Source organism: Theobroma umbraticum, unplaced genomic scaffold, assembly GCF_002168275.2.
Source record: "Theobroma umbraticum cultivar Fairchild unplaced genomic scaffold, ASM216827v3 scaffold_146.0, whole genome shotgun sequence".
NCBI classification, from domain to species: Eukaryota; Viridiplantae; Streptophyta; class Magnoliopsida; order Malvales; family Malvaceae; genus Theobroma; species Theobroma umbraticum.
Window position 1 is genome coordinate 7,548,350 of NW_018397265.1, and position 22,454 is coordinate 7,570,803.

A 22,454-nucleotide genomic window follows, 5' to 3' on the forward strand; every position below is an offset into this window, starting at 1 on the left:
TGTAGTCTTAATACACATGATCAAGCATTTTGATGCTGTTATTTCTTCTAGTGGATGAGTTATTACAAAAGCAAATTAAAGGTGTCAAATAAAGTCATTTTGAGTAACGATGAGTGGCATCATTTAAGAACAAGATAAAAGCCTTTGGCTTGTGATCACCAGAGGAGCAGATCGAATTCATTGGATTTTTATGAGAACAAGGAAGTGTGGATTATAGAGAATGAATGACAATTAGGTAAAGTGGCATTGGATACTACAGGATAATGTACAGGGATGGATATGACTTGAATACATGCGATATAGCTTTTTGCTGCGCAATGGACTGACCATCATTCACCACTGATATGAAATAAACAAAATGACTATTTTCCTGCGTTAGTTTTGTTTCCTTCTATGCCATCTTTCTTTTATAAATTTCCTTTGATACCGTCTGACTCTTCTTTCTTTTACTAGTAGATTTAACTGATATTCTTGTTGGAATGCCTTCTGAGTTCACTTTAGCTTAGTTCTAAATTGTGTATAATGCTAGTGTTATTATGTCTCTATGATCTTTGTTGCCTAATCTTCAATGTGTGATGCTTAGTCGAAAACACCTAGCTTAACTTTTAGCTTTGTGTAATGTGCAGGTTCAGGAGCATATATTTGTGGCGTCTAATAAGTTGATAAAATCAATTCAAGTTTGGTTAAATGCCCTTAATGAACTTCGGTTGTGTTATGTTCTAGAGAGATCTTCTTCAGGGCCATTACGGAGGGAAAGTTCTAAGGTGCATGTGTCGGATTTCCTCTTTGATTGTTTATATGTGATGTTTGCTATGCTTTTGTTGCCTCAATTACATGCTGATAATTAGATAAGATTGATGAATAACTTAATTACTTTTCTTTGTCTTATTTATAATGATTTCTAAGATGCTTTATGCAGGGTAGTGTATTAACATCATATTTATCATATTGTTATAGTTGCTATCTTACTTTACTTATCTACATTTGGTGAGGGCGGAGCAGAATAGTTTCTTAAGCATGATGGGAAATCCTTGATTGAAAACCATTGGTGCAAAGCTTTTAGTTTTTTGCTGTAAAGAGTCAAAAACTTGTTTAAGCATTTGAACAGATATTATTCTAAGAATTTGTAATGTTCCTTGGTTAGTACTGGTCCTCTGAGATAGGTCTGGGAGGGTGAACTTTTGCATATAGCTTCCACTAAGAGTCAAATCTGAATATCCAGCCATGGAAGCAAGCAAAGTTTTTTAATCCATACACATGGGCATATCCAATAGCTTATCTGTACTTAATTGTAGCTGACCTATCAATGTATTGACATTTTATTGCTAGTCAATATCCATGGTTTGGAACTACTAAATATTTGTCAATTTATCAGATGTTTGCTTCATTACTGTTTGTATTCATAATCTAATGATTGTTTTGTAATGATTTTGCAGCATGCTAAACCCTCTAGTTATAGTTCAAGATCCCATTCCTCCGCTATGAAAACTAGAGATTCAGCAGCTAGATTGAGCGCAATCGCCGTGTCAACATCTTCATGGGACAAGGTTTGTTTTTCATTGAATAAACGTGAATAAACATATAAGGAATACACTTGGTGCCTTGCACTTGAGTTGATCCAAATATAATATGGAGAATTACCTGATTAGTGAATCATTTAGTTTTCCACTCCTGCTTGAGTAAAATTAACTCTATTAGGTTCTCCTGTTTATAGAAAGAGCTGTGTCTCATAACCTTGGGCATCTTGAAAGGGAACTACTGACCTTCTGATTGGCTTAATAAAATACAAGTTTGATCTAAGGACTGGTGCATAATGTTAAACATTGCTTTATCTTGTTCATTCTTGCATGCTTCGTGCTGAGTTCTGATAGTGGATTTTATGAGGTGTGATACCCCATCCCACATCAAATGTGAAAGTGATACTTAAGGCCTATATAAGGGTCTAAGTCAATCACTACTAACTTGAGCTTAAGCATTTAAGGGCCACATGGTTTAGGCCTGAAAAGTTGTTGGGCTAGTGGTGCTTGGATTTGGGTTGTTACAATTGGTATCAGAGCATGTGCCAATCCAGTGTGGGCTTCCATATTGCACTGGTGAGATCTCGGTTTTTTGGAGTGGGCCTTGATTGTGATTGTGATGTGTTGCCTTGATGATGTCATCAAGGATTTGAGCGGGTGGGATTGTGATACCCCATCCCATATTAGACGTGAATGTGATTGTTAAGACCTATATAAGGATCTTAGTCAATCACTACTAGTAACTTGAGCTTAAGCTTTTAAAGGCCACATGGTTAAGGTTTGAAAAGTTGTTGGGCTAGTGGTGCTTGGATTTGGGTTGTTACATGCGGAGTGCTAATGGAAAGTTATCCTAAGAGAAATGTGCTATTCTTTTGGTTTATTATTGAAGGGGAGGGTTAGCTAGAAGTTTCCTTAGTTTTTTTTTCCTAGTGCTAGAGGTGACGCAGTACAATGTTGGATCAAGAGTTTGTCTACCTTGTTAGGATTTCACTTAACTAGTTGGGGAAGGAGAATTGTGGCATTTAATTGGAGAACAAAATATTTGAACTTAGTGGTGGTAATGATTAATAAGGTCTTCTAGGAGCTAATTTGAATTAAGGCTATTAAAATTGAGAAGCAAGGACATACATGTGGAGATTTTTTTTCTTATCGTCTAGCTCTATCTTTCACCATTTCCCCTATCAGTGCTGTTCAATAGGTTCTATTAATCCTAATTGATTACATGAGATGGGCATCACCTACTATTCTTAGTTAATGTTTGAAGATCTTTATATCCATGGGTAAGGGATATTGACTTGCTGAAAGGTCCAAAAGGGGATTGACAACGAGAAAATAAAAGCCTCTTAAGGTACTTAAAATGCACATTTTTGTGATTTAGGGGCAGTTGTTACTCTAACTAGAGTTGATTGTTGAATATTGTTTGCTCACGTGACCATAAATTGTTGGTACCTCTGATTGGGGGTGTGTTTGGCTTATTTTAGTCATGCTTTGCTGCTCCCTTGATTTTTCATTTTGAGCTGATGTATTATTTTACCAGGTGTATTGGCTTTCTATCAATTATCTCGTTGTTGCTAGGTCTGCCATTGTGAGTATAAGAATCTCCACGCTCCACTTGCTTTCTTTTGTGCATCTTTTTTATGCTGCTTGGGAATTATGTTCTTTTCTCTAATAGAATGTCTTATGTTTTATAGATTTGTGGCTCATACTTTACGTCCATGATTTATGTGGAGTATTGGTGTGAAGAACACTTCCACAGCCTCACCCTTGGGAACCCTGATTTTTCGAATCTTGAGATGGTAACTTGCAGTGAAATTTTGTGCTCTATATTTTTCAACTTTAAAATAGGATACTAACACAGCGTATATGGCACGCTGTGAAGTTTAGTTCAGTTTTTGGCAGTCACTCATAGAACTGTACAAGGAACAATGGGAACTCATTTAGTCAATTTTCCATTTGGTTTGTGTTTCTCTCTTGTGGTTGCTATGGGACAATACCTCATCTAACCATTCTCCTTTTATTGTCTGCCCCTGCAGTTACCGCAGCACATTGAAATTCTTATGTCAGCAATTACTCAAATCAACGAACCAGACAGCTTATACGGAATTATCCAGTCACATACAGTTAGTCTACATTGTTCATTCAGTGCTGCAATTAGTTCTTGTGATATGTTTGTAGCCTTTTGTTCAATATTTGTTCCATAATGTAGACCCTGTTCGATGATTTTTGCATCTGATTTTTTCTATGCTTTCACTATCTTTTGCTAACTGGATTAGTCAAACTGCATAGCATATGTCTAGATATATGACATGTCTTCATGGTATGTGTCCTATTCGCCAGCAATTATCTTGGAAATTGATTACTTAGTAAGGTTTTCTGGAATATTATGAGTGAAAGAGAATCAAAATTGTCTACCAGACCAACTAACCTTTAGCCAACTGAGCAAAAAAATTTTCTTCTTGCACTTTGTTTCTGACATGGGGAAAAAATTAGAATTGTAGTGTTTGTCAACTCAATTTTAGGGAATTCTTCCTGTTGTATGCATACAAATAACAAAGGTGTAAATGATGTTGAGTTAATAATTTTATTGTTCGCATGTAAATTGAGAAAAAATGTTTCTCTAACAGTTGTCGCAATTCTCTTTTTTCTTTTTTTTTGGTTTTTGTTGTAATAGCTGACCTCCCAAATAATTACCTTCGAGCATGAAGGAAATTGGAGCAAGGCCCTTGAATATTATGACTTACAAGTGCGATCTGAAGCCACAGCTTATGTGGTGGGGGGCAACTCCACAACTTTGTCATTGGCAGAGACCCCATCATTATCTCATTCTTCCCTTTCCACATTAGAAGATGAGACAAAGAGGAAACCTTATAAAGGGCTGATTAGATCTTTGCAGCAAATTGGTTGTAGGCATGTGCTGGATCTGTATTGCCAGGGATTAATTTCTGGGAAGGGTCAGTTTCAGCAGGATTTAGAGTTCAAGGAATTGCAGGTTTATATTCTTATTTTGTTTGTCTGCCTTTGTTATGGATGGTTGGTTAACTATGTGTTTTTCTATCTGTCTGGATTTAATCTTTTCTCACTCTTTCCCGCTCTTTATCTGAGCAAATATTTGCAGTATGAGGCTGCTTGGCGTACAGGAAACTGGGATTTCTCTTTACTTTATACAGTAGCTAGTTCTCATTCTCCAGGTCAACATACTAAAACTCATCATTTCAACGAAAATTTGCATAGGTAACTTGTTTTGGACATGTTTTTTATTGAATTTTTCAATTCGGATTTGTAACTTCTATTCTTGCATTGTTTTTTGTTATCATAACAACAAAGATCTGGATGCTTAGACAGCAGAGACACATTTTCTGCACTCAATTTTTGTTTCTTTGTTTTCTCAAGCGTCTAGGTCAATTTTTCCTGGAGATCTAAATGAACAACTCTTGATTGATCAAAAACTTTTTCATATTAATATCTGGTTATGTCATGAGTCCAATCATTTAAAAGTCCATAAAGGAATTATTATTGTCACAAATTAATATTATAGACACAAGATATGCTGTTTCTGCTGGGTTTTATGTGAATGAAGTGAAGGAAGTTAATGTACTTTTTCCAAGACTACTCCTTAGCTTTAGTGACTGTAATAAAAATCAACTTTTAAGCATGAGCTACTGAGGATATTGGCAGCAGGTTTACAAGAATATGATGGATTGAGTGATCAATTTTGACCAAAAGTAGAACAGAAAGAGAAAAACTAAAAATAGGCTAAAATGGAAAAGAGAATGGAGTGAATGGGTAAATTATTTTTTTGATGGGCTTTTACATTGGCTAGTAGCTTAAAGTTGTTTAAAAAGTATTATATTGACATTGAAATTATTAGCTCTTTTCGTGCTTTTATTTTCCCTTCTGGTTAATGCAGAAGAAGAAAGCAAAAATGGAATTAAACTTGTTGATGAGCTATTGGATAAATTCATAGGTATAGAGACATGTTACTAGTAATAGATACTTATTGCACTGCTAGCTGATTTTTCTACTTGCTGGAATGCCAGTTGTCTGAGAGCTTTACAGGAGGGAGATTCTGATGAATTTCACAGAAAGTTGAAGGATTCGAAAGAGGTGATCCCAGTTTCATATATGTCCCAATTTGCGGGCTGCTTGGCATTGCATGACCTGTTGACACATTCTCATTTGATTGTTTACATTTTAAGGAGCTTGTCTGGTCTGTTTCTCTTGCAAGTGAGGAGAGCACTGAGTTTATCTACTCAACAATAATAAAGTTTCAGGTACACGAATATCATTGCACTACTGATATGGAGAATTTGACATCTGATAGTTTCTACTTTTGACTGAAAATGTTTCATATATTGTAATAGAATTGAGCTTTGTACCCACATTGCTATACCAAGATAGTATCTTCAGTCCAAGAGATATACATTATTTTGGATCCACTGGCCAGGCTATGAACGCCCACCTGTCCTCAAACTCTCCCCCACCCAAGAGAAGAAATCTCTGACAAAGGTCAATTTTGGTAGCTTGTGAAAAGCCAAAACACCGCTATGTTAGTTTGAGTTGCTTTCTACACAATACCTGAGAACTTTACTAGCAGAATATTTTAATCTTTCTGTTCTTTTTTTTTTGGCCAATTCAATATTCAGACTAATGAAGGGATTAAATGGTAAATCATCTGCAGAGCTCTTTTTAAAGGTTTGACATGCTATGAAAACTGATATCCTTACTGATAGGCATGTGTGGTCCCCAGTTGTTTACTTAAACGGCGTAAAGAATAAGTCTTGCAGTTCATCCTAATATTTGGTCCGTAATGTCATGACCTATTCTGTCATGCAGATCCTGTATCATCTTGGCATAGCATGGGATATACGTTGGCCAACATCTTCATATGAAGGAATAAAACTCCAGAAACATAAGCAGAAAATGTTTTCAGTTCCTGTAATCCCTACAATGGATCAGGTATTTATTCTGCTACTCTGTATGCCATAGCTTTGGCAATCAATTTATGAGTTAGGGATAATGGTCGAGTTCACCAGTCTATTAAATTAGGGGGCTCTGAATTTACCATTCTACTTTTTTTGGTACAGTGTTACCACTCTACCTCAATTTTTGCTGCAATTTTACTATATCTTGATGGAAAAAGAATATAACATTAAGAATCATAATATTCTGTTAGCTTTTGCTAATTTGGACAAAAATATATTACTATTTTTGTTTTATTAGTTATATTTATATTAGTTATAAAAACCATTTTAAAATAAAAAATTCAAAAAATCAAAGGGTTGGATAAATTTAAAAACTAATGGAAATGTGTTATGATTATTTAGAAATAAAAAATTTTCTTTTTCTCTTTTTGCTCTTCTCTTTCCCTTCTCTGGCTTCTGGCTTGGCCACTGACTAACTTTCCTGACGGCCCTGGACATCTAGCCAGCATTGATGGGTAAGATCTTAGTGGCTTTTATAACAGCAAACTGCTATGCCTTACAGAATTTTTAATGAACATAACCTCTAATCTTAGAACAAGGAATTCATGCCTTACGTTATAAATTTAATCAAATTACATTCATTTTATTGTTTGAGACCTAGCTGGGAACAATCAAATCAAAAACATGCTCCAAGTAAGATGTTGATTCATTTCACCCAAAACCAACCCATTACACGACTGCTAACTTATCCCTCATATCTTATCACTAGAAGGAAATTTGACATTATATTTACACTTGCATGTCACAGCCTATTGCTGAAGGAGTTCATTGGTGGTCTCTGGTCTTAAACCTGATTTGTTTGGGGAGGGTGGAAAGAAGACGTACCAGTTGTAACTGTAAATTGATTATACTATCTGACTTTAGCAAATTCGAAAAATAATGACAGGAGAAGAGAAAAAAAAAAAGACTGAAAAAATACTGAGGAAATTTTTTTTATATTTTTTCTAAAAAATTGTTTTTTGTACAAATATAATTTAAATTTTTCTGGTATAAATTATATTTTAATGTTAAAACTATGAAAAATTAATTATACAAAAAAATATGAAAAATAAAAAATTGTTATAGAGTTTTGTACAAATATAAAAAGTAGTATTGACATATTTTAAATTATAAAAATATATATTTTAAATTTATAATCTGTACAAATATAGAAAATTGTTGAAGTTTTAAATTTTAATGCCATTTTTTAGTATTTATCATATTATTGAAACAAGAATTAATTAATTCTTTTCACATTAGTAAGAGTTAACGGAATATTTGGATTTTTAATAGAATATTCCTTTTCCATCTATATGATGGTGAAATTACATCAAAAATTGTGTTAGAGTGGTAACATTGCATCAAAAAATGTAGAGCTAAATTTGGAGGCCCCAGTTTAGTAGTGGTAAATTTGACCATTACGTACTTGCGTTTGTTTGTTTCCAAATGCAACATTTTATGATGAAAAATGATTTGGTCTAAAAGTTTTTGTTATTTAATGTATAATCTTGGTTTTACATGTCAATATCATGGGGACACTGCTTTTCTTCTATAATTGAGGGCTGGAAAGAGAGAAGAAAATAGAAGATTGTTACAACAATTTTGTTTATATCTTTGGGCTTCAAACTGGAGGCTTGTGGGTTGTTTGCTTGTAGTATAATTTCACGGATTGTGTGCTTGAGGCATCATTTACCAATGACATGTATTGAGTTTTATAGTCATAACCCAAATGACTTAGTTTGATCTAAAGTGTCTTATACACCTTAGTGTGTGGAAGGCTTGTCCTGTGAGGGAGAAAGCTTAAAAACTTGTTATACTTTAGTTTCCTTTTAACTCAAGTTTTAATAATAATATTCTTTTGCAGTTCATCATTTAATGCCATTGAAAGATGTTGGATGACTCCCGTCTTGCTAGAAAAAGATTGTAGACTTGCTACTTATTCTATGAACAGATCACTCCTACTTGCTGTAATTGAAAATTTCATTCAATATTTCGTAGAGAAGTGTCATCTTCTTTTTTGTCATGTATTCTGATTGTCTTCGGAATTTATGTACATATATATTGCTTTTTTGGCAGTGGCAATTCAAGGGAAAATTTTCTTTTCATCATTGTCTTAAACAACTTTGTTATTTTCAATGTAGTTGTTGTGGCTGAATAAGGACTGGAGTTCCATGTTGAAAAAATCACAGTTACATATGAATTTGTTGGAGCCATTTATTGCATTTAGACGAGTTCTACTTCAAATCTTGAATTGTGACAACTGTACAATGCAACATCTTTTGCAGTCTGCATGCACACTTCGTAAGGTATGATAATCATTTGTAGTACTAGCCAACCATGCTGTGTTCTGTTTGTCTGATTGGTTCTATGTGGTGCAGGGCTCTCGGTTTTCTCAAGCTGCTGCAGCTTTGCATGAATTTAAGTTTCTTTGTGTGGGAACTGGAGAACATGGTTTAACTCCATATTGGCTTGGAAGGGTAAATATTTTTTGGTATTTTTCCTATATTGCTTTGCAGTAGAATTTACAAGCTATAGTACCCCATGTGTTTCTGTGGTACCATATTGATTGAAAGAAAATTTCTTCATATTATTGTCAAGCATAAAAATTGAAATTGATTGCTTTAAAACTTGAGATATTAAAAAAATAAAGACAAATTAGAAATATTGTAATTTTTTGTTAATTTACATTTGAGAATATATGATTAGTTTTTTACTTAGTTGGTGACAATAAATTTTAAAAGTTGGTTTACAAATTAATATTATAGTCTTTAGTATTTTTATTTGTATTATTATCTTCACTATTAACTCTAAGATAAAAAGAAAATAAATAACATTTTAAATTCAATTGTTTTATGGTAACGGAATAATTGTTATGCTCTTTAAGGTGATTATTTGATTAAAATTTGTATATATACTCATCACGGTCTAAAATTTTTACTTTCGGTATTTCAAAAGGTAGACATTTATATTCTAAAAAATGACTTTTCAAACATTTATTTAAAGGTAGACTGGATGATATAAAACACGGTCTCTGGTACCTAAAAGGGTTTCATTTGGCCTTTATGTTTACCAAATGTTGATACCTAAGTCTCTATTAAATCAGAAGCAAGCTATGAGAGCAATTTCTTGTTTTTTTATGGAAAGGGCTATGAGAGCATTTTAACGGGTCAGAAGTCAAAATAATTTTCCACTTTGATTTCTCTAACAAACTTGGGATACATGGTAAATCCATATTAGGTTTGCCTCTTCATGATGCTAATTTGTCATCCCTTGACTTTTTTTGTCATGTAACAGCTATGGACAGCAAAAACTTGCCTTTTCTCATATTATCCTTTTTTACCCCTTCTACCTTGATGCTATCTACTTCAAAGTTGCTTATTTTGTCAACCTCCTGCCTCTATCCCACAAAGTAGAGTACAAAGAAAAGGGGAAAATGATAAAATGAAAGAAACAAACGTTTGCTTTTCCTTTTGGAGTAAATCATTCAATACTACCTTTTGTTTTCACTTCACTTGGTGATTGAGTCAGTTTTCTGGAGAGTTGCTTGCAATAAATGGTATCTATGTTTTATCTCATATGATAGCATGCCTCCATTTTGTGTAATCATAGTTGATATTTAAGTAAAATCTGGAACCAGCTTTACTGCTATATTTGTTTGATTGTAGCTCGAAGAAGCAAAGCTGTTGCGTGCCCAAGGTCAGCATGAGATGGCCATCGGCCTTGGAAAATATATCTTGGAAGCTTATCAGCTGAATGAGGAAGCTTCAGATGTATATCGATTGGTCGGGAAGTGGCTGGCAGAAACTAGATCTAGCAAGTATGACCATCTAATTTGGCCAGTCATTCTTTTTTCCATTTCATCTATGATAAATGCTGATTATTTTCCTTCATTTAATGTTTTCCGTGAAAATATAGCTCAAGAACTATTTTCGAGAAGTATTTGAAACCTGCAGTGTCACTTGCTGAGAGTCACAAGACTGCTGACAAGAAGTCTGCAGAAAGACAAAGCCAGACTCATTTCCACCTTGCTCATTATGCAGATGCACTGTTCAGAAGTTATGAGGAAAGACTTAACTCCAACGAATGGCAAGCAGCAATGCGTCTAAGAAAACATAAGGTAGTAAATGAACACACACATATATACAAATATAACTTCTCTCTAAATTTTATGTAAATGTTGACTCTGCAGACGATGGAGCTAGAAGCCCTTATTAGGCGGCTAAAAGGTTCAACGAAGGTAAGCTGCAGCAGTCTTTGCATTCAAGTCAATTTTATGCAATGCTATGTAATTGGTTCTTATGGTGTTTAAACATTAAATGTTTTTTGCTTATCCTGATTGATGGTTTATGTTAGGGGGATAAAATTCACTACTCAGCGAAAATACAAGAGTTGCAAAAGCAACTTGCAATGGACAAGGAAGAAGCACAAAAATTGCAGGTACTGATTTACTCTTTCCATTTTCATGAAGCATGTACATCTAAGCAAGGATTTCTGCATGTGATGAGCAAACAGATATTCTTAGTCGGAAGTTATCTGATGTAGCTTGCTTAAAGACTCTTAGGAGACGAATGGATAAAATATTTGGCTTTGCTAACCTAATAATAAATTTTGGAATATCTGGGGATTCATTCTTTGATATAGGTTTTTTATTTGTTACTGCATAGCTGTAGTTTGTCTTTTGACTGACAGAATGCTCTCTAATCCACATATATAATAAAACTAACCCAATTGTTCTTTTTCCTTCTTTTGACCTCCCAGGATGACCAGGACATTTTTCTCAGCCTAGCTTTGGAGGGATATAAACGTTGCTTGGTCGTAGGTGACAAATATGACGTAAGAGTGGTATGCACTTCTATCCAAGTATTTGTGCGTAAAATAACACAGAAATGTACTAATTTTTTCCATTAGAAGATATAGAAATACATATAATTATTGTTAATACCAATTGCTTTGGTGTCAGTTTTTTGAGAAAAATGTACACATTCTATTTTCCACTTTTATTTTTCAACTTTACTGTAGGAGAAATTATAGCAAATAAATTGCACTTTCAGAAACTAACCTTTGGGCTTTCAGGTGTTTCGACTTGTATCGCTATGGTTCAGTCTTTCATCTAGACCAGATGTCATTAATAACATGCTTAAAACAATTGGCGAGGTAGGGAATTCAAATGGGCAATATCAGTGTAGTTGATGTGTAATCTACTATAATCTCAAGGCAATTTTATTTTCTTTTCACTATTATTCAGGTTCAGACTTATAAATTTGTACCATTGGTGTACCAAATTGCTTCAAGAATGGGAAGCATAAAGGATGGAATTGGGCCTAATAATATTCAGGTTTTATATTTCTTGAAGAGATTAATTTTCTATGAAGTTGGATTTCAATACTAACCTAAATTAGCCATCTGCAGTTTGCCTTGGTTTCTCTTGTGAAGAAAATGGCCATTGATCATCCATACCATACAATCTTCCTCGTAAGTTTAACCATTTGACTGGCTTCTTTCAAAAAATGAAGTTACATTGCAGAATACATCATTTGAGTAACTTATAAAAGAGCTTCTATATGAATTTGTAACTGCTGAGTGAAGCCGAAACAGAAGACATTGATAACTTGTGTCCTAGCACCAGAGAAACTTTTCTCTAACTGTTTAGTATCTATGTGGTTTGTAACTAAATATAGTTCACAGAACATTGTTTTTTGTTTAATATATTGTACTTTTCTTTCCATTTTGATTCTAGCTTCTAGCTCTAGCAAATGGTGATCGTATCAAGGACAAACAGCTTAGTAGGAACTCATTTGTTGCTGATAGAGATAAAAAGCTTGCAGCAGAAAATCTCTTAGAAGAGTTATCAGCATATCATGGGCCTGTTATTAGACAGGTGACAGATTGTTTTTTTTTTTTTTTCCATTTTTGGTTCTTTCCAGTGGTTGTTCTTGTGTTAGTTTACTTGTTGGCATTTGTTTTCATTATTTGTCAGATGAAACAAATGGTGGAGATCTATATCAAGCTTGCAGAACTTGAGACAAGGAGAGAGGTTAGTTGCATATTTTAAATATACAGTGTTTGTGTCATTTCTATTCTTTTAGAGCAAGCTCCAGTTCAATTGCATCCAATAGTTAATTAAAATTCTCTCAACAGGACGCCAATAAAAAGGCATCACTGCCGAGAGATATTCGCAGTGTGCGACAGCTGGAACTTGTAAGTGCTTCAGTTCTAACTCATAACTTTTGAATTGTATGATTTTATTCAGAAAGGTTACTCTAGGAGCCATTCAAAATATTTGATAGATTGATTTCTGGATGTTAATTTTACCAGTTACACTCTCTGTGCTAAAAATATTGCTATATTTATCTGCTTCAGGTTATAGGTTTTTTTAATCACAAAGCCAAATCAAACTATGTCAAGACAGTAATTAATGATCTATTATCTTTATATGAGCTTAAATTATTAAATATGTATGTTTTAATGTGCTAGAATCATGCCCCACCTTCCCTAACTTCACCATGCAAATCTACACACTGCATTTAATTTGGCAATGACAGGACGCATGTTTAAATACTGTAAATTTGCTCTAGTTTCTAGATGTAGGTTGGATAACGATCTTGCTTTAGGCACTTCTGTTGGCTGAGTTACCTACTTCACAAACTGGTTAGCTGCTAGTAGGTTTAAACTATATATTGAAATTAATATCAGTACCAAATGTATTAAAAAAAAAAAAGAGATCAGTAATAAATGTCCTGACCACTCCATTTCTAATTGACTTATGGGCTTACTAAAGGTATATTATGGATTTGGTAGTAAATGGCAGTGAGACATAATTATCAGGTGACTTCTTAGAACATATATGCAATTGGAAAGAATCAAGATCATATTTGTTACAGTTTGCAACACTTCATTCAAAAGTGGAATATGTATTTGAAAGCACATTTTTCCCGAGGACTAATCAGAAAATATTTTAATTGCACTTCTTGGTCTTCTTTGACTCACACCTGACTCATGTTCTTGTAATTAGAACAGTAAGTGTCAACCCAAAAACAGTCTTGAATTCTACTTGTTGCTATAGTTTCTTCAGACTGATTGTTATTCTTCTGGAATCTGTGTTGATGGAATGACATAGTTTTTTAGCAGTTACCTTTTTGTTGCTTCTTGATATGGTTAGCAGTTATTTAGTGCAGCTTTGACTCCTTGAATACTTCCAGAGATGCTGAACCTTGTTTTTTTAATTTTGATAGGTACCCGTAGTGACAGCCAGCTTTCCAGTTGACCATAGCTGTCAATATCCTGAAGGCTCTTTCCCACATTTCAGAGGATTGGCTGATTCTGTTATGTGCGTTTGGCCATATAGGCTGTTTGGGATTAATCACACTATTTATGTTTTTTCAGTATGATAGCAATACTTGAAGCTAACACCAATTGGTAATGATGAAATAAGCAGGGTAATGACTGGCATAAATGCTCCAAAAGTGGTTGAATGCCTGGGTTCTGATGGTCGCAGATATAAGCAACTAGCAAAATCTGGAAATGATGACCTACGACAAGATGCTGTAGGAGTTTTCTCTATGCTTCTGTTTTAGTGCCTTTTTGGTGACAGTAACTTTCTAGATAGTGCTCACACTTAGAATTTATCTACTTTGGAAAGTATAATAACCTATGAGCATGCTTCAAATGAGCATATCCCGACATCTATCTACTTCGTGTATAAAAATGATTTTATTAACGTCTTTTTTCAGGTGGATATTTGTGATCCACATTGCTATGTTCTTGCCAGAATATATTTTGGCCAGAAAATAGGTCAATTTATCGGGGGAATAGCTCTGCCAGTTTCAGATTAGAATTGATGGTTATTGCTCTAATAAATATCATATAAAAAGTTTTGTTAAACTACTCATAAGTCTTATATGGAGAACATGCTATGATATCTTCCCTGGTATTTCCCTTTTAAAATTGTTGGAAAAGCATACTTTTCTTGAGTAGTGGAAGCCCATGTTGCGCATCACTTAAGTAAAATATAAACCTTGTAAATTCCTTTTTCCAGGTTATGGAACAATTTTTTGGACTAGTCAATACTTTCCTACAGAATCACCGTGATACATGGAAAAGGAGATTAGTCATACGTACTTACAAGGTACTATCTCGTATCTTTTATAACAAAGATGAAAACATCTCAATGTGGAAGTGAAGAATTGGCATCATTTCCATAATTTTGAAAGCTTGGTTTAAGTGCTGATTAGTTCATAAATTTCCTTTTTCCCTTCTGCGTGGTTTTCAAACTTAAGAATTGTTTTCTATTGATTTTGTTGTACAAATTTCATAATAGATGCAGGATTCCTTGTGTAAGTTGTGCAATTTCACCATTGTGAAATTTCTTTCAACTGATTGCACAGGAGTTCGTAGAATGAGTTAGATCATATACTCTGAAATGAAAAGGGAGAGAGACTTTTGGGTGGGGGGGGGGGGGGGGGTGTGTTGTTGATGATTCTTCTGAAGAACTTGAACTATAATAAGATTTTGTTTTTATTGTTGGCTTTATGGTGATTTCATCGAGTAAGTGTTGTGAGAAGGTGAAAATTAACAGTGCTGGTTGGTTCTGTATTTAAGTATAAATGTTTTTGCGGTTTAATTAAAGCTAGTTCTTCTTTCAAAGTTATAAATGCCTTTTAATTGATGAATTAGGTTGTTCCTTTCACTCCAAGTGCTGGTGTTATTGAATGGGTTGATGGCACTCTTCCTCTTGGAGAGTATCTTACAGGAAGGTTAGTCAACTTGCAACAGTTCCAGTCCTATTGCATTACCAGTTGATTGAAAGAGATTCCACTGAACTCTAATGACTCAAAATTCTCAATTTTCAGCAACAGAAATGGAGGTGCACATGGCCGCTATGGAATTGGAGACTGGTCATTTTTAAAATGCCGAGAACACATGTCAAATGCAAGTTGCCTTTCCTTTCTGTTACTTAATCACAAACAATAGTTTAATTTCTGTGAGCGCATGTGCCTAACACTTCTTCCTCTTCTCCTCCTCTTTTGGCATGTATAATAGTTATATTTCTGTAAGGTGTAATTTTCTAATTATCTGGAGAAAACTTGTCTTACCCTTCTCTATTGAGATAGGTGGATGAAAAAGAAAAGCTACCTGATATATTACTTTTATTTGTTGATAGGAAAAAGACAAGCGTAAAGCCTTCCAGGACGTTTGTGATAATTTCAGGTTACACTCTTTGGGTTACAGTACGACTAATGTTTAATTTTTATTTTTTTCAACTCCTAATGCACTTGAGGCCTTATGCAGACCTGTCATGCATTACTTTTTTCTAGAAAGATTTCCGCAACCAGCCGACTGGTTTGAGAAGAGACTAGCTTACACACGAAGTGTGGCAGCTAGTTCAATGGTAGGCACACTCTACTCTTCTTTGCATTAGTATTAATGCCCTATTCGTGTTAAAATTAACAATTGTTTCCTCCTAGCAACCCATCCAACCATTCATTTTTATCTTCCAGGACTTTTATTCAGTTAGTCCAGTTTTATATTTTAACAGTTGGAACTACAAAATGAACTAAAAGCTTGATTTCCATATCTCTCACCAAAGTCTGGCAGTTATTTGTGTTTCCAACTACCAAATTTGTTGTGTTATATCATAACATAAATATTGAATGCTGATACCCCTAATAAGCCACTTTTAAGAAGAGTCATCCAGTATTTTATTTTTTGGTAATACGATCAGGGGTATCCCCAGGCTTTGCCTGGGCCTAATCCTCTCCTGGGGAGATGTTAAAGGTGCACTCCCCCACATTGGCCTGATGCATTCAGGATTTTACTCACGGAGTGCTCCCTACATGGTTCTAATGCTGGTTGACACCCTCTCCTTACCAACTGGACTAACTCGTGTGGGTAAGAGCCATCCAATATAACAGCCTAGGAATGTATTTCTATCTATGCAACTGTGAGTCAAGGTAAAAATGGAAAAATTCATCCATTTGTAGGATTCTTGGTCTGTATCATTTCCGTCAAAATGATGTTTAATGAGTTTCCTTTATTTCATATTTTATGTTCTAAAAGGTAAAACTTCTGTTCTCTTTGATATCAATAGTGATTCAAGTTAAATTCTGATTTCATTACCTCTTTGAAAAACAATGTATCCTAAATGAAGTTGTCAAGATATTGCTGAAGGCATGAGTCTGTCACCATATTTGATGGTACTGAAAACATCTTTGTTGTTTCAGGTGGGTTATATTGTTGGCCTTGGAGATAGACACACTATGAATATTTTAATTGATCAAGCCACAGCACAAGTTGTTCACATTGATCTTGGTGTTGCTTTTGAACAAGGATTGATGCTCAAGACTCCAGAACGGGTACATTTTTTCAGTATTGAACAGTTTGTGTTTTTCTCCCATTGCTTATTCAGTTATTGTTTAATATTATTTCTCACACTCATTTCTTTAACCAATTGTGACAGGTTCCATTCAGGCTGACAAGAGACATCATTGATGGCATGGGTGTAGCTGGAGTGGAAGGTATTTTCAGAAGATGTTGTGAAGAAACTCTCTCAGTAATGCGGACAAATAAAGAAGCCCTACTGACCATTATTGAGGTATGTTACTTGGGCAAGTAAAATTTCCCGTTTTTATTTTTCTTTGCTGAATATGAGAATTCTTTGCAGGTTTTCATCCATGATCCTCTTTATAAGTGGGCTTTATCACCCCTGAAGGCTTTGCAGCGTCAAAAGGTATTTCGTAAAATATGTTCACTTTCCCACTTATGCAATTTGACTACAGCATTTCTTTGATTAAGAGAAATAAATTGTGAGATAATGAAAGACATCGACAATTCAAAATCCAACTGGAAAAGAATGCTTTCACATAATTGTCCTAGTGATGGTGCAGAAAATTGAAACAGTTTTTAGCTTTATGATTTGTCTTCTTGGATACAGGAAGTGCAAAAGTTACTGCCATCTATGATAAACAAATAATAAAATCCCACCCCTGAACATATATAGAATGGCTGGTTGGCAATAGTTCTACATACAACTCTGCCACGCACCTCTCTCTTTCTCTACCACTTTTTGAGGTGATGCCTATAGGGCTCACTATGTAATTATCTAAGTTGAGGTCCTTTATGTTATGACTAGTGAGTTGGTGGCTGATTCATAGAATATGCCAGAATTGCTTCAGTATTTCCTTCTTCTGCATAAATAAAAGCCAAATTTTGGGATTACATTAGTAACTACCTATGCCAAGATATAATATCAAGAACTATAAACCTTTTTTTCTTAATTATGCTATTCTTTTCATTACCTTAATAAATAATTTCACCAATAGTTGATGTGGATTCATCACCTATATTCCTGCGTTATAAGAGAACCAGCTCTTTTATCATGATAGTAGAATGGCCAAACTGCTTTGACATTCATGTTTCTGGAAATGTTACCTGTATTCTCAAGCATCTAGTCTGTTTCGTTTTCCCATGGCCATTAACAGGAGACCGATGATGATTTGGATACAAGCTTGGAAGGTGCCCAAGATGAGTATGAAGGTAATAAGGATGCTGCACGTGCTCTGCTGCGTGTCAAACAAAAATTAGATGGGTATGAAGAAGGTGAAATGAGAAGTGTACATGGACAGGTAATCTTTAACTGCTACTGCCACGGTGGTGGTCCTATATTTCAAGAAATATTGCTAGCATGATGTTTCTTTTTGTCTAATTCTGTTTTTGATGGATATGCCTTGGTCTTTGGTTGCCTCAACTAAGCTCCATTGAATGACCTTGTTGTTAATAGTGAAAGTAATTTACATGGGATTAATTATTGCTGTCTACTCCTGTACCTCGTCAACTTAGTTTGATTCTACATGAACATGAACTTCAGTGCTCTTAATGTTATAGCCGACATCTTGGCCAAAAACGAAAAAACATTATATTGGAGGTCCAAAGCTAGAATCAGGCGAATATTAATCATAAGCATGCAAAAAATCTCTATTCGTTTTTCCAAGATTTTTTCTAACTAACCCTTAGATGACTCTTTCAAATTTCTTGTTCTATCTAAGTTTGCAACAGATAATGGAATTTTAGCACTACCGACTGTTTAATTAAACAGTTAGCAGAATTTTTTATTTAAGTTGATTACTTTATTGTTAATTGAGAGAAGGCTGATATTCATAAGCCTCCCCATGTTGCATACTCCTTTTCATTGTTCTATGGAAATCGAGCCATGACCTTTTACTAGCAACATACAGCTGAGATATTGAAAAATGTATGATTTTTTGAACTGTAGGTTCAACAACTAATTCAAGATGCCATTGATCCGGATAGATTATGTCAGATGTTTCCCGGATGGGGAGCTTGGATGTAAATCATATTCCTGTTCCACCCAATCATGTTTGTACAGTCGGCTTTCTATTTGTCATTATAAAAAGGTGCATATTGAGGTTTCAGGTTTGGGTGTTGTGTTGTTTGTATAGTGAATTATATTGTACAGACAATTCCCTTTTTTTCTTTTGTGTTTCCTGGTTTGGTGGATATGCAGGAGCTGGGGCTATGCCCACCGGGCAAACCCTAAGTGGGGTGGGTGAACCGTCAGGGCTAAGCCCACCCGGCAAACCCTAAGTGGGGTGCGTGAACCGTCAGGGCTAAGCCCAAGATGCCAGGTTCATGGAGGAAAAATTTTGAAGATTGGCTTGGAGTGGGGACCAAGAATTAAATCAAAGGTTTATATTTCTGTACTGATACATTAAATAACAACCCGTCATCCCATTATATGCAAATATAATAATAAAAAATTTATCTAAATAAATATATTTTAATTAAGAGAAATCTAATTATATTGTGGATTTAAAATTTTTAAATAATCAAACTTTTCTTATTCTCCTTTTAGAATATAAGAAAAGAGAGAAAGGCAACAACTTTCGAGGCAGGGAATATTTCCTTGTAGTTGGACAACTTTTGTCAGGAATGTGTCAACATCCAATTGCCGAAACAAAGATATCTTTGCCTCCAAGGCCTATGATTCCCTGGATAAAACTGCAAATATTGCAGATGAAAACAACAAAAATGCTCACTTGAACTTGTCTTCTGCCATTTCTATGATGATTGCTGGGGGCAAGTTTCTCTTCGACTCTGGACCTCCAACTTCCATTTTTCCACCATGGATCACGCGAAGCACCTCAGGTTTACATTGGCTAGAATCTCTTCTACTTACGAATGTAACTCATCAACGCTAAAATCTTAAATTTGCACCGCTAAGAATCTCTTTAGCTTACCCCGTAAATCAGTTGTTCTGTTTAATTTTTGACTTGACAGCTCAGCGTATTTCAGTCTAATCTTTGGATTTAAACTAGATAATTTGAAATTTTGAAAGTTGCTATTATTCGTACAAGGGATTAAGATTATTTGGTAAAATGATCTCACTCATTGGGGTCCCCTCTTCCCCTTTCTTTAAAGGAGTGTAACTTCCCCGATATTGATAGTTATATATTCCAACTGAAATGGTTGCTTTGGTCAAACCTAGACCCTCTACCCTGCCGCTGGGTTTCTTTCAAGTGGCAGCAAGGCCTGAGCCTGTGGTGCGTGTGGGTCGTGTCAAACAAAACCTCTTTCGCAGACTGAATACAATGAACACAATGGCTGGCGGCACATGTGAGGTGATGACATCAATCACAGTTTTGCAGCAAATACAAAGTACCGTTTGTACATAAATACAACATCAGTCTGTCAATAACACAACTCCGCCATCCACAGAATACATACATACATACATATATATATATATATATATATTTCCTTTTGTATCAGGTATGTGTTAACATCCAATGCCAATGCCAGAACAAAGTCTTCTTTGCAGAAAAATATAACAAAAATGCTGGGTTTTGCCATTTATCATGGTAAATGATTCCATCCAGGAGCAGTTTTCTTCAATATCTTTGAAAATCTAAACATGGAATCTCCTCCAAGTTCCATTTTTCCACCATTGATCACGTGAAGTGAGGTCCCTGTTTTACATATTTTGACTTGTAGATGTAGTTATCCAGAGGTTCTTACATTTCATACGTAATTAAGATTAGTTGGTGTAAGATATTTTTGGTACACTTATCTCAAACTCATTAGTCCCCTCCTTCCTTTTTAAGGAGTGGATGAATCCCACTGCAATCATGTTAATTAAATAGGATTTTATTAGTAACCGACCTATTAAATTATTATGATTAAAATATTACATAATTTAATTTTTTTTTAATTTTAAAAATTTTTACGGTAAACTTTGCATTTATTCTGAATATTAACTCAAGGTAATTGCATGTACCTCTGATTAAATGACCAGGTTCGAAAATCTATTTTCCATATAAAAAAAATTAACATCCAAACCTAATGCATCAAATATCAAGTATACGGTCCAGGAGGAGTATCCCTCCCTGGGGTCTTTGGTGCATGATTTTTGTAGTCCAAGACATGTAAATGACATGAACTCATCTCATCATCTTTGTCTTTGTAATAACAATAATAACTGCAAATATATTTAACTGAAGGTAACAACTGACAATGGAATTACCAATTAACCCAAACCAGGTCTAGTTCCAGGTCCAGGTTTCAGTCTTTCTGGTTTTGGTTCATTTCAAATTTGAGATCTTTTATTCTTTTAACTCTTAAACCTTGCCTCATGCCTGGAAGGTTGGGCTAAGCCTCTTCCTCCTTCCATTCCCTCCGGGGGCCTAAATTACGATATAATTTGTTTATCTCTCTACTTCCAAGACACTTAAATTTTAGTTTGCTCAAAAGAACTAAATATAATTAATATTTCATTATTCGTATTTGTCGTGTCGTATTTAGATTAGATATTAATAATTAATATGAGTAAATACAAATTAAACGAGTTAAACATGTCATAAAAAAATTAAATGATTTTAACTCATTTAAGACATGAAACAAGAGAATCTTAAATCTCAAATTTACTTTTTATTTTATGTTGTTTTCATGTCTTATTAATTGATCAAATTTAGAATTACTATGTCGTTAATTAAAAAGAACTGAATAATACCATGTATAATATTGTATTGAATGTGATGATTTGATAGCATTTCTTGCTTTTAATTTGTAAAACTGAGACATGTTTTTCAAAGAATAAACCAAAATCTTTGTCATAACAAAGAAATGCAGGGGCATGAGGGAGATATGAATTGGTTTCTTTCCTTCATACTGCTTACGTATGCCCATGCGCATACTAAAAGAAACACAAACCAAGCCAGGCATTTGCCCAACTCTCATTCACACACACCAGCTTAAAAAGGGATTAAAGCTTAGTTAAATTGGAATTAATTCCCATAATCTTCTGTCCATGAGAAAGGTAGGTTTGAACAGGAAATGACCTGTTTTCCTTTCTCCATTAACCCCAAGACAAGGAAAAAGGAGGACGCAATTTGAGGATAAAACCTGTGAAAATGGGTAGGCATCCATCCATCAATCAGCAATTCCATGTGCTATGAAAAGCCTTAATGAAAGACACATGTAGCACCCCCAATGGGGAATATATAAAATATAACTTCTTCCTGAAAACAACCCAAGATGCACCCCTACCTTTCTTCTCTTATAATATAATAATAATAATAATAAAGGGATAAATTATATATACCCTTTTGAGATTTCATGTGATTTTTACTTAAATAAAATTACATAAATATAATTAAATATCAACAAATTAAATAACTTTAAATTAAGAGCATTTTATGAACAAGATTAATAATCTAACCCTATGTGAGAATAAAAAATATAAATGAAATTTAACTAAAAAAAATAAAATTCATCAAAGCCCTTTAAGCAAATATATATATATATATATATATAAATAATATTATCCAAATACCAATCCCAAAATGAAATCTAGATAAACCCTAAATACAATAATCCCAATGACCCAAAATCCCGAAACCTAATATTTTAAAATAAAAAATAAAATAATACTAATATTTTATTGGGTCCTTCCTCAGAGCCCAAT

At 34.4% G+C, this 22,454-nt stretch overlaps 1 protein-coding gene across 6 annotated transcripts in view; it reads left to right on the forward strand.

Moving 5' to 3' along the window:
- ATM (Serine/Threonine-kinase ATM-like protein) overlaps positions 1-18,973 on the forward strand; it is a 45,804-nt gene extending 26,831 nt beyond the window's left edge. For all 6 annotated transcript variants that reach the window (XM_021436892.1, XM_089784556.1, XM_089784557.1 and 3 more), the window contains 35 exons: positions 627-764; positions 1,437-1,547; positions 3,055-3,102; positions 3,209-3,313; positions 3,551-3,637; positions 4,189-4,506; positions 4,633-4,748; positions 5,555-5,621; positions 5,714-5,788; positions 6,351-6,473; positions 8,620-8,784; positions 8,857-8,955; positions 10,144-10,295; positions 10,394-10,595; positions 10,668-10,715; positions 10,832-10,915; positions 11,237-11,320; positions 11,552-11,632; positions 11,724-11,813; positions 11,888-11,950; positions 12,216-12,356; positions 12,456-12,512; positions 12,617-12,676; positions 13,711-13,805; positions 13,914-14,022; positions 14,514-14,603; positions 15,152-15,231; positions 15,328-15,406; positions 15,639-15,685; positions 15,767-15,866; positions 16,699-16,830; positions 16,935-17,069; positions 17,139-17,204; positions 17,956-18,099; positions 18,747-18,973. In XM_021436892.1, the coding sequence (XP_021292567.1) occupies positions 627-764; positions 1,437-1,547; positions 3,055-3,102; positions 3,209-3,313; positions 3,551-3,637; positions 4,189-4,506; positions 4,633-4,748; positions 5,555-5,621; positions 5,714-5,788; positions 6,351-6,473; positions 8,620-8,784; positions 8,857-8,955; positions 10,144-10,295; positions 10,394-10,595; positions 10,668-10,715; positions 10,832-10,915; positions 11,237-11,320; positions 11,552-11,632; positions 11,724-11,813; positions 11,888-11,950; positions 12,216-12,356; positions 12,456-12,512; positions 12,617-12,676; positions 13,711-13,805; positions 13,914-14,022; positions 14,514-14,603; positions 15,152-15,231; positions 15,328-15,406; positions 15,639-15,685; positions 15,767-15,866; positions 16,699-16,830; positions 16,935-17,069; positions 17,139-17,204; positions 17,956-18,099; positions 18,747-18,824 (3,669 nt within the window). In that variant the 3' untranslated portion in view covers positions 18,825-18,973. The remainder of the gene's footprint in view (positions 1-626; positions 765-1,436; positions 1,548-3,054; positions 3,103-3,208; positions 3,314-3,550; positions 3,638-4,188; positions 4,507-4,632; positions 4,749-5,554; positions 5,622-5,713; positions 5,789-6,350; positions 6,474-8,619; positions 8,785-8,856; positions 8,956-10,143; positions 10,296-10,393; positions 10,596-10,667; positions 10,716-10,831; positions 10,916-11,236; positions 11,321-11,551; positions 11,633-11,723; positions 11,814-11,887; positions 11,951-12,215; positions 12,357-12,455; positions 12,513-12,616; positions 12,677-13,710; positions 13,806-13,913; positions 14,023-14,513; positions 14,604-15,151; positions 15,232-15,327; positions 15,407-15,638; positions 15,686-15,766; positions 15,867-16,698; positions 16,831-16,934; positions 17,070-17,138; positions 17,205-17,955; positions 18,100-18,746) is intronic.
- Positions 18,974-22,454: the final 3,481 nt, after the last annotated feature.